This window comes from Trichechus manatus, unplaced genomic scaffold (genome assembly GCF_000243295.1).
Source record: "Trichechus manatus latirostris isolate Lorelei unplaced genomic scaffold, TriManLat1.0 scaffold00206, whole genome shotgun sequence".
NCBI classification, from domain to species: Eukaryota; Metazoa; Chordata; class Mammalia; order Sirenia; family Trichechidae; genus Trichechus; species Trichechus manatus.
Genome location: NW_004444142.1, coordinates 3,269,035 through 3,281,448, shown reverse-complemented (window position 1 = coordinate 3,281,448; position 12,414 = coordinate 3,269,035). Strand labels below are relative to the sequence as shown.

At 35.7% G+C, this 12,414-nt stretch overlaps 1 protein-coding gene across 1 annotated transcript in view; it reads right to left on the bottom strand.

Moving 5' to 3' along the window:
• The window catches only part of CEP128 (centrosomal protein 128), a 602,257-nt gene that overhangs the window by 526,706 nt on the left and 63,137 nt on the right, over positions 1-12,414 (bottom strand). The window contains exons 2-3 of the mRNA XM_023742234.1: positions 9,777-9,938; positions 6,739-6,825 (exon numbers count right to left, since the gene is read on the bottom strand). Coding sequence (XP_023598002.1) covers positions 6,739-6,825; positions 9,777-9,923 — 234 coding nt within the window. The 5' untranslated portion in view covers positions 9,924-9,938. The remainder of the gene's footprint in view (positions 1-6,738; positions 6,826-9,776; positions 9,939-12,414) is intronic.

Genomic DNA, 12,414 nt, shown 5'->3' with positions numbered 1-12,414 from the left:
TAACCACTTACCTTTTGGTTAGCAGCTGAGCTCTTGACCACTGAGCCACCAGGGCTCCTTTAAAAAAAAAAAAAAAACCAAACCCAATGCCGTCCAGTCCATTCTGACTCATAGAGACACTATAGGACAGAGTAGAACTGCCCCATAGGGTTTCCAAGGAGTGTCTAGTGGATTCGAACTGCCAACCTTTTGGTTACCAGCCAAGCTCTTAACCACTGCATCATCAGAGCTCCAGGGGCTCCTTTAGGGAGGGAAAAAATAATAGTAAAAATAGTTACTAAGAAATTCCTAAAAGACGTCTACCAGTACTTTCACTAAGAGACCATAAGAGAAATAAACTAGGAGCAGTGATTACTTGCACACAAATGTACCAGTTACCATCAAGTTGATTCTAACTTACGTCTATGCCGTGTGTATCAGAGTAGAACTGTCCTCCACGGGGTTTTCATAGTTGTGACCTTTCAAAAGCAGATCACTATCACAAATATAGTAACTATCAAATATTCATGAAATAATTAGCTTCCATACATATGAAGCCACAATTTAAAAATAAAAATAAAAACAACAACCTTGGTAAAAAATTCAAAATGTTACAACTTAAAGTAGGCTAAAATTTTGGAAACCATTTAGAGATTCCGTTTAGGTTCTTCAAACACTTTATTTCAAATTGTCCTTTGTTTTCATACTGAGAAAATGCCTCTCCTAACACAACAGAGATTATACAGAAATGCACTCAAATTTGGTCATGTATCAATTACCGTATCCACTTAGCTGAATAGCTGAGTAGACACTGGAAACATCTAAATATTTTCTGTCTATTCAGTCAGCTGTACTTCTACCTGACACTAATGAGTCAGTCAGTATTTAGCAAACACAATGTTTACAGCACTCGTGACTGTGGACATGGTTTGCATTGCAAGTTTAGAGGTATATACAACGTTGATATTAAAAAAATTTAAGTACTTCCATTTACGAATGTTAAGCGTCAGTTTGACAGAATCCAAGACAAAACTGGAAACAGAAAAGAGGTCATTTAAAAAAATTTGTCCAAGATAATACTATCTCCAGGCCCTTTTATTATGTGTTTTATGCTTAGCTTTCCTTCATTTCCTGTTTCTCTACAGAATGCCAAGGCTGATCTGGCAAAAGACTGCAAACAAGATTGGTTATAAAATTAATTTTATCAGCATTATTTTGGTTCCATGCAGGTTATTTATCTTTTATTATTAAAATAAGAGGAAGAAAGAGGAGGAGGAGGAAGGAAAAGAGAACAAAGAAGAAAAACTTATGTAAAATTAAACATGAGCACAAATTAATGATTTCCTTATCCTTCTGGTTCCACCATCTGTTGCTGAAATGTATTTTTAAAATGGTTGCTGCTATTTTATTTTTTATTTACTGAAATATCATTAGCTCCTGCTGCTGTGCCTAAACCTCTGTCCATATGCTGGTTTATGGAAATATAAGCCCATAATAATCTTCCCAAAATTTAAAGAAGTCCTTTCAAATTATGTACTGTTCTTATTTGTGTAACTATTTTATTTTTAAATGAAATCCCAATATTGAAAGCCCCATACATCACACGCTTTAACTACAATTTTAAAAGAATTTTTTAAATATTTCCACATAAGATTTTGAATGTCAATAAATACGCATTCATGGAAAATGGAAGGGGCTCTTAATAGCAATATATTACTGTATTTTGGGTGAACAGAATTCACTCACAAGCATAAGAGGGAGAAAAAGCAATACATACGCTATCTAATTCAGCAGATACATTGAAGTCAAAATAATTAGGCACACAAATCACTTTCAATGTTGCAACACATTATGTTATTTACAGTCACAGTGATACACACAGCAAATGAAGTCAGGCCCAATGAATTCAAGGAAAGGAAAATAACATGCACTGAGTGCCTGTAACGTGCCCGGTATTACATTAAGAATTTAGCGAATGCTTTATGGTGGCGATTTCTGGAGAAAATAAAGAAATAACAAGCAAATAAATGGTTAGCAAGCACCTAAAGCAGTATGAGCACTTAGATAAACGTTAGCTATAATGGAGACATGACTGTGTTCATTTTTCAGGTGATGAAATTCAGGCTCAAAAAGTTACGTAACTTGCCCAAAGTCAACGATTTGGTTTCTAGTGGAAAAATCAGGTTTCAGTTTCAAGTCTGACTCCAAAGTCTACATTTTTTCCATTCACTTCAAAGTAAAATTCTGTAAAAATTATTTTCCTGTCCAGTAGTTCTGTAAGAGACTTGAGAATAAATTTTTAAACAACAGACTCTAAGGACTTAATTCCTAAAATCTGAAATATGTTTACAAAAAGAAGGTCTTAGCAGAATTTAATTGTTTAATTGAACTTTCTTACCAACAGATTCTTACTGCTTAACATTAAAGTTATTTAAAAGATGGTGAACAGTTCTGACCTTCAGGAAAATTAGTGAAGCTCAGCCACAGAGAAAGGAGTGGATACTTTGTTTTAAGATATTACAAGTGGCCAGTGTCTGGCTCTAACCCATTAACATTATCCTTCCGGGGTGTCACTTAGGATATTTGACAACCAAAACCCATTAAAATGGAAGGAGAAACATGGACTTTACAGTTTAATATTGAAATTTTTCCAAAGTCCACATAGCAGATGGCAACATCCTATTATTCCTGAAAGAAAATTTTAATCAGAGTGCTTAATTAGGAAAAAAAAAAAAAAGACCTATTAATGCAAGTCTCTAAACTCTATTTTGATATTACTATATTTTAGTTAGTCTTTACCTTAAAAAATGAACTTAATTAATCTGCTATTTGAATCAAGAGAACTGTATTTTTCTCTTATACCCAATATTAACTACTTTAGTCTCATCGGCTGTAGCCCAAATTTCCACTGCAGACAGTATTAACTTTTTATGCTGAATATTCTTTCTCGAGGACCTTCCATTTTTATATCATGGATAGGCACATACAGTTCTAGAAGTATTCTAAAAAAACTAAGCTAATGTATTACACTGTATAGCACGGGAGTATAATTTATTTCAAAACTCCACAGTAAACTTTAAAATAAAATCTTCCTCACATGTCCTCTTTGGCCCACATTTCTCAGACCACCCAAGAAACTGAAAACTTGAGAAATAATGCAGGATGACACCTCCTTAAGGTCATGAATTTCAGGGAGCCCAAAGACCCTAAATCACACAATCCACCTAAATATGGCTCATTGGCTGGAACAGCTGCAAAAAAGGCTAGTGAAAAAGCAATGGTTGTTACACATGAAGAAGAGAAAAACTGATCTAGTGTAGGCAACTCTCAGAATCTGCAACATTGCCTACATAGCAGCTAGAACTGTCAATGATGACAATGGCCCAATGGCCAAGGCCAATTCTACCTCAGCACCAGATTTCTCTCTAATTTTGTTTCCATATAACTCTTATTCTAAACATTGTACCAGCTTTAATATTAACTACTTGCGTGACAGTGGGCCTCTGTCTTTTAATCTTTAAGATAAACTTCAAAATCTAATTTATTGATGTATAATTATATAACCTTTAGAACTTTGATTCCAAAGTCCAAATTTCCACAAATATAATTCATAGTATCATAAAAATGTGAGCAGCTGTGATTCAGTGAGGTAAATGACCCTGACACTATTTTTGGGGATAACATTCTATCTTTGGCTCTGTCACTGACTACCTGTGAAACCATGGGGAAGTTAGTAACCATTTAGTGTCCCAGTTTCCTTATCTTGAAAATGACAATAACAGCATCTACCTTATAGGACTGCTGAGAGGATTAAATGAGTTAATACAGATAAAAGTTCCTGGGGCATACTAAGCTCTTGGAGAATTTGCAAAGAGACTATATAAAGATACGTGTCAATTATCAATGAAATACCATGGACCTCGTCAGTGATCCTCTAACATTGCTCCACTGCTCACCCAGAGGACTTCACATATTACAAGTGAAGCACAGACCTTAGGGTTGGAGGTTGTAAAGATTCAAGGGAAAAACAGTGAAACCTCGTACATTTCAAGAAAAAATAGTCAAAGAAGAGACTCGACATGGTTTGTGACACTTAGGCCTTAAAGATCAACAGAAATAATTCCCACAGTTCCCTTTTTGGGAGTAGATCATCTCAGGAAGAAAACATCATGCAGAATATTTATATTTCTAAAATCTACCCCTCATCCATTGGTAAACTATGTTCACAAAGTTAAACCCCAAGAAAATAAACATTTAAATGCGTACATATCATTTATATCCATTTACTGAGGCTTAGCAATAAATTAATTTATGAAATCTAAGTCAATAATAAAAGTTCCTGTTTTCCCTCGGGCAACAGAATTAATCTCATTTCCTTAGAAATCTCTCCATATTTTAAATGAGAAATGCTAATTTTAACTAAGCAAAGGGTATTTCTAACAGGAAGAATATTTTTCACATTGGAGCACTGTTTAAAATGAATTAACTTGTTAAAGGATGTTTAAAAAATAATAATAACAACAGGTTATATGGCAAGAGGACTTGTGGAAATTGTAGCATAATTTAAAAAAAAAAAAAATCCTGCAGGGTCCCTCTCTAAACAGAACACACATTGAATTATTATTAAGTAAAATTTAAAAAAAGAAAGAAAAAAGTCAAATGAATGCTCCTAAAATCACTTCAAGAACTTGAAGAGTAAAAATAGAAAGATTCAGGTAAATCACTTGAGACTTGACACATTACATATACTCATTTTTTAGGTATGACATATTTCATAACAATAAAGATTTTAATACTAAGAAAGCAATTTTCAGTGAGGGCTGCATCAGAATCACTTCTCATGAGAAAAACTCCTTCTGACTTGCAAGTCTTCCTATAGATTATGGCAGGTGCTCCCCAGATAGCTTCTAGATGGCAGGGTGAAAATCACTGCTTTGTCAAGAGAGTGTAATATATCAGTCAACGAGTCACATAACCCCCTTATATGCTGGAGGAAAAGAACACTGAGAACCAACTCTTTTAAGAGAATGAAAACTTGGGGAACTAAGAAGGAGACTTTAGACCAGACTAAGGAACAGTCTGAAGCAAAAGGGAAGACTCTTGCTCTCCTTTGTCTTATTTTTTGTATGAGTGGCTTTATATTAAATGTACTTACAACTCAGGTGGAAATAAAATAACTGTTGAGTTTATTTGCCTCCCATGAAAAAAACATTCCCCCAGAGAGTTCAGCATTACTCAACTCTAAGCCCACCACAGAGGCTTAATGCCACAGTAGAACCCATTTCATGTTTTAAATGTTCATCTGTACAGAAGTTTCTCTAACACACAATTTCATTTCCCAATTGCCTAATTCAAATGAAATTTGCTAGCATAAATATCTAATATTCAACATGAAACACTAGGATTGTTCTCTGCTACTAGTTAACAAAAATGTTTTAACTTTTCACTAATAAATTAAAAAGCAAAGAATTAACTCCCATCATTAATAAGGTATTTAAACCTAAAACATTTCATGAGCTATCCAAATATACAAAGTCTATGTGTGGCTTCATCTGTCAAAAACATTATAAATAATAAAAATTCTGTAAGTGTAAGAGTGTCCAAATTTATTTTCTAAATGAAAGTAGTAGAAAATCTTATCAGAAAAGATACGTTTCCTTGTGCTAAAGCAATTAGCTTCCAATTACAAATGAACAGTGCAAATTAATAGTGATTACTATACTTTTGCTGTGTAAGAATAAAATCACTCATGAATTACAACTTGGGAGTTATATGACAATTCGGAACAGCACAGATAAGTATAGAAATAATGATTATAGCGTAAGTGTAATATTAATCTTCTTTTTACAGTATAATATGCTTATCATCAGAAACATGAAGGAATAAATTCAATTGGTTTTCCAAGAGTTTACAAAAGATGAATTAGCAAATTCTTAGAGAAGAAAAAATATAGAGATAGAATTGGCAAAACATTAATAAAAAATATTAATTTTGTCCCAGAATTCTGGGGTATCTTTCCTTCTTATACTCCCAGTGAAGTGAATATAAATTGGTACATTCTTTAAAGCGCAATTTTGAAATATGTAGCAGATTTTCAAACATGCATACCCCTGAACTCAGCAGTTTTACTTCCAGGAATCCCACACAATTACACAAAAATTTGTGTACAATAATGGTAGCTGCTGTATTGTTTATAATAGCAACAAAAAGAAAAAACAGTGGAAATATACTATGGAATATTGTATAATTATTCAAAAGAATGAGGAACAGCTACAAAAAGTCATATAGAAAGTAATATGAAATACATTATTCAATGAGAAAAGTTGCAAAACATTACTTTTATATGGTTCATATGCTTATACATGCTTAACCATGCATAGTGGATGCTGGAGGACATAAGAAACTATCAAAATTGTTCTCTCCATGGAGCAGAACTGAGAGGGGCTGTGAGAGAGGAGTTCTATTTTTTGAACATGAACATCTATTATTACTTTATAATAAACTACCTTTAAAATTCTTACCTACTCATGAGAAGTACTTCTGGCCCAAATTTAGCCTGTCTCAGTTTAATTCGTATTCTGTATTTTTTCCCTTTTGCTGTAAAGCTTTTAAATTCAATAGAGTTTAATCTAAGCTAGCTGGCAGTCCATCTAACAAGCTAACTTAAATTTAAACTACAAAATAATAAAGCACTCCCCAAAAACTGCTTTTTCAGAAACGCAGGTAAAAGAAAATATAAACATATACAAATGTTCTCACTTTTTCTATAGCACCCGCCTGTTCATTACTATATTCTCGATAGTGTCCAAGCATCTGGTCCACTTGTCGCAGGTTCCGAGTGGTGTCCTTAAGAAAGAAAATGGATTTCATTAATTGTTCCAAACATTGTTCTTCCTAATCAACCTTAATAGTATGTCAAAGAGCTAAGTCAACAGTTTATAAAAGGTACGATTTATATCACAGTTGAGTTGGATATCAAGGTCCTTCATAAATATCAAATAAATCTTATCAACACCACTGAAAAACTGAAATCCATCTCCTATTTACTTGCGTGAAATCAGAAGCACATAACACCTCAACAAATGTACACCCTCTTCACAGAAAAGGAATCCTGAAAGAGTAAATCTAGTAAATTGTGTATGAGAAGTAAATTATTAGGATCGATTTTACTTCAATTATTACTTCACTTCAGAATTTGACTGGAACAGTGAGAAAAAAAAAAAAGAAGCATCCTTTAACTTGTAGCTATCAATAATAAATTTAGTTGTAATCAAAACTTGATTACATTTTGTTTATGCTAGATTTAAACTGAAAGATCAATAGAGGCATTTTTTTCCAAAAAATATATACTTAACTAATGTGACTCACTGATGGAAAAGTGCAAGGATGCATACCCCAAAAATCCATCGTTATGTTATTTAAATAAGTTTAAACAGAAAAAGCCTTCTGATTTTTTAAGCAAATTATGACTTCTCCCTCAGAAACTGGCCTCTTCTTGTCTAAGCATACTAAGGGAAAGCAATTAAAAGTCAAAACCTATGCATATCCTGGCTAAGACAAAAGTAAGGAATTAATAAGAAGAAAAAACATCCTATTTCAATTTTTTTTTTTTCTCACTATGACCCTGCCACCCTTTCCCTGACCTCCTCTCTCATGCCCTTCTATGGAAAGGATATAATCTGCCATCATTCACATGTCCAAACACTGTCAAAGGTCAGCCTCTAAATCAAAATGGCATTTCCATATTACTCATCCATAAATAAACTGCCTACCCAAACCATAAGCAACTTCTCTAAAGGCACACTAGGAGTCTCTTCCCCACTAGGAGCTAAACTATGGTAATTTCCTACCGGTTTCACTTCCACAATACTTTCTTTGAAAATATCACTTCATCCCAAACACTCTCCACAACCTACCATATATTTTAAATATCTTTACTGACTGTGACAGGCAGGACATTGTTGTTGTTGTCAGTTGCCATCACATCCACTCTGACTCACGGCAATCTTATGTATAAAAGAATGAAATGTTGCCCAGTCCTGTGCCATGTTTATGATCATTGATATGTCTGAGTCCATTGTAGGCAGGATAATGGCCCCAAAAAAGGTCCATGTCTTAATCTCCAGAACCTGTGAATATGTTACCTTACATGGCAGAAAGGATTTTGTATATGTCATTAAATTAAGAACTATAAAACCATGAAATGGGGAGATTACCCTGGCTTATCCAAGTGACCCAATGTAATCACAAACCCACTGCCGTAGAGTGAATTTCAACTCATAGCAATCCTATAGGACAAAATAGAACTGTTCCCATATGGTTTCCAAGGAGCGGCTAGTGGATTCAAACTGCCAAACTTTTGGTTAGTAGCCATAGCTCTTAACCACTGCGCCACAGGAGTCCTTAAAAGAGGAAGCCAGAGTGATGTGATGTGACAAGGACTCTTCGGGCCTCCGCTGGCTTTGAAGATGAAGGAAGAGGGTCACGAAACAAGGAATGTGGACAGCCTTTAGAAACTGCAACAGGCAGTGAGATGGATCACCCTCTAGAGTCTCCAGAAAGAAATCCAGTCTTGCCAACGCCTTGATTTCAGCCCAGTGAGACTGGTGTCAGACTTCTAACCCATAGAACTGTAAGATAACAAATTTATGTTGTTTGTGGTAACTTGTTATGGCAACAACAGAAAATTAATGCACCAATAAAATCATGAAATTAGAGCTCTTTAATAGTTTGTCTGCCATCTGATCCCCTGTATATCAAGTAATTCTACAGCAACTGAACCTCTTTCAGCATGTAAGCCATCGTTGGGTATTTCCTACTATGAGAAATTTAGGAATATATATATGACTTTTAATCTACTGAAATTAACCTAGAGCTGCACCGAGTTCATAAAATGTGTGGAATATAGTATTTTCAAAATGATTATAATTTCCCTATACCTCTCAATACATCTTTAGTGCTGTTCATTTAAATAGATCAAGAAAATCCAAAGAAGATGCATGGATCATGAATGAACCTGAAATACATATTCTTCTGATTGTCTTAAACTGTTGTAAGCACTTTGTTCATATATAATAACTTTTAAATTTTATCCTTACTTCACTTTGAGTTATAGAATAGTAATAAAAGATGCACAGAAGGAAGTTAAAAAATAAAATCAAGGGAAAAAAAATTACAGGTATCAAGACATAGTGTCCCAGGTACCTGAAAGGAGTTACTGTGGTTTAACATTTAATTTAGCCGAGTTTTCTGACATCTAAGAGGGAAACATACCGGGTTACCTTATTTAAGGAAACTGTGAATATGTTACCTTGCAAGGTAGAAGGAGTTTGCAGATACGATTAAATTAAAGGATATTATCATGGACTATCCTAGATTATCTAAGTGGGCAACGTACTCACGGGTGTCCTTAAAATTGGAAGAGAGATGCAGAAGAAGTTAGAGTGATGTGATATGAGAAGCACTCAACCCACCATTACTGGTTTAAAGATGGAGGAAGAGGACCACAAGACAAGGAATGCTGGCAGCCTGTAGAAGCTGAAAAAGGCAAGGGAATAGAATTTTCCCTAGAGCATCCAGAAAAGAATGCAGCCTGCCAGCACCTTAATTTTAGCCCAATGAAACTTGTGTTGGATTTCTGATCTACAGAACTGTAAGATAATAAATTTGTGTTGCTTTGAACCACTAGATTTGTTGTAATTTGTCATGGCAGCAATAGAAAACTAATAACTTGGCTGATAAAACTACTCAGCTCAAACTATCTAAAATCTATTAAATTCAACCATTGTTAAACTAACCTGTAAAGTACTTGTTATAGTGTTGACCTTCTTGGTGACATCCGCTGTAGGGTGATTTTGAGTTCTCCTGTGAGTTGACCTTGGAGCCCATCGACTGAATTGGTCTTGATGGCGGTAGTAGTCTGAATCACTGGAGGATTCTGCCATTGATATACACAATTCCTTAAAAATAAATCCAAGTCAAGGTCAATCAAATAGTAAGGAGCCTGGAAATAAGAAATTAGTTATTTACCTGTTGATCCTTTGGCATAATGTAATATCTACACATATATATAGCTTGAAAACACAACAAAAATAAGTCACTTCTCCACGTAATTCTCCCTGCTTTGTTTTTTCTGCCTTGAAAGCAATTCCTTAGATATAATTTTAGTTATTTGCAACTACAAATAATAATAATCCCTTACCTTTCTGCAATGTTTCCAAATTCTAAAAGCAGTATCACATATTGTATCTTACTTAAGCCTATCAAAAACACTGTAAGGTGGAATGGACAGATATATGGTTATCTTTGCAGATGAGAAAAACACAGATACTCCCTAAAGTTGGACCGACAGGTCTCTTAATTAATATTAGTCTGATGTCTATTCTAACATTAAAGAACACATGTATCTTTAGACATAAAATACAATACACACACAGAGAATGACCTACAATGAGAGAATCCCATTCAGAGTACAGTGAACACCCTCATGGACTTTAATTTAAAATATAGCAGAATTACTCAATTGCTCTACCAAAAGTACAAATTCTACTGAAAGCAGTACATGAGAAGATGGCATTGTCAACATCATCACCAAAATAAAAAGAAACATCCTGAGTATATTTTCATCAGCAGAAAATTCCCTAAACATGCTTTCTTCCAATCCTCATCTCAGTTTTCTAATTAATACAGAAAAATATTTCATCACGAATCAAGACAGGTTCTTCCGGGCAATAGGACGCTACAGTCAGAAGCACCACAGCATCCCTCTGTAGCAAAGATCAGAAAAACTAAGTTAAACTGAGTCACACGTCAATCCTGAAACGCTAAGCATCAAATGAAGAGATAAAGAACTCAGCCAAGCACCGAATAGAATAAGAAACTGATCAAGAACAGAGAGCGAGGAGAGATATATGCAGAGGTCCCCTATTAGCTACCGCAGCACGGATCCACCATCTTGGACTCCTATCGGAGATCAGCGAACAGGGGGTACGAGAAAGCAGCTTCACAGAGCTTCCGGCAGGAGACAGAACAACCGGTAACAAGCGATATATGCTTTCCTACCCCCACCTTTCTTCACCCCCACTTAGCCTCCTCTGCTTCCTGCAACCACAGTCTCTTGGCCGGGAAGCACCAGCTTCAGCCCGGTGTCACTTGGATTCCACCCACTGCACTGGCCAGCTTCCTGAGTGCCTTTTGTTGGCTGCTGGTGTTACTTTTTTCTGCTTCTTTAGATTTCTTCCTTACCTCTCACCACCTCCCCCTCCTTCCTTGCAAATACTGGCTCCATGTGCCATCTTTGCTTCTTCTTGAAAGGCTGCATAACACTGCTCGACTGTGAAACTGTTTCCCGGCCCTTGCTGCCACGCTGGTGGGACCCCCGGGGCTCTTTTTTTGTTTGTTTGTTTGCTCTGATTTGTTCTGTTTTGATTTGTTTGTTTGTTTTCCCTTTTTTTTCTCAGCTTGGGAGCCCCGTCCAGCCAGGCAGTACTGTGCAGCTTGGAAGGTAGTCCCTTACTCTGCGCAGGCACACCGGGACATCCCTGGGGGCATTTCTTTTTTCTTATTTTTTTTTTCTTTTTTTGGTTTTGGTTTTTTTGTTTGTTTGTTTGTTTGTTTGTTTGTTTCATTTTCTTCTCTCTCTTATTCCCTTTTTATCTTTCTTCATTTCCATTTTCTCAATTTATACATTTTTTTTTTACCCTTTCTTTCCTTTTTCCATTTTTGTTTTTCCCCATTTATCAGTCTCTCATCTCTTCATTTCTAATAGAAAGCTCCCTTAGCACTCTTTATTTGTTTGTTTTTGGCTCCTGTTCCTCTCTCCTCTCTCTCCTCTTTCCCATACCCATCTTAGCTCCACACATCACAATCTACTCCCTCCTTCCTGCCTACCTGCACTGTGTACTGAATGAACATCACACTCCCAAGCAGCACAGGAACGGCCTACTGGAACCTGTCCTGCACTGATTCCAGTCCGCACTGTCAAACCTCGTACGTGCCACAAACCATCCCAGTAACTCCCCTTCAGCAGGACCTGCCCTGTTGTACCATACCTGAGTGATTGATCCTGCCCACTAGAGAAGGGGCTGAAAAGTAACGTACCCACAGACGAGCAAACAACAAAGAACACACAGCCTGCCTGCTCAGACGTAACCAAATAAAAAAGCAGGACGAAACAAACAGACCTACAATGAATAAATGATGAAAATAACCACTGAATGCCCCGAAGACAGCAGACAATATCAAAGCATTTACAAAAAACAGGACAGGATGGTTCCAGTAGATGTCCAAAATAAAACACCAGATGACTTGCCAGTAGAATAAAAGGCACTAGACCTAACTGAAAGGGAATTCAAATCTCTAATATGTAGAATTATCCAAGAGTTGAAGCAAAAAGCAGACAAAAATGAGGAAAAAATAGGCAAATTCATGGAAAAG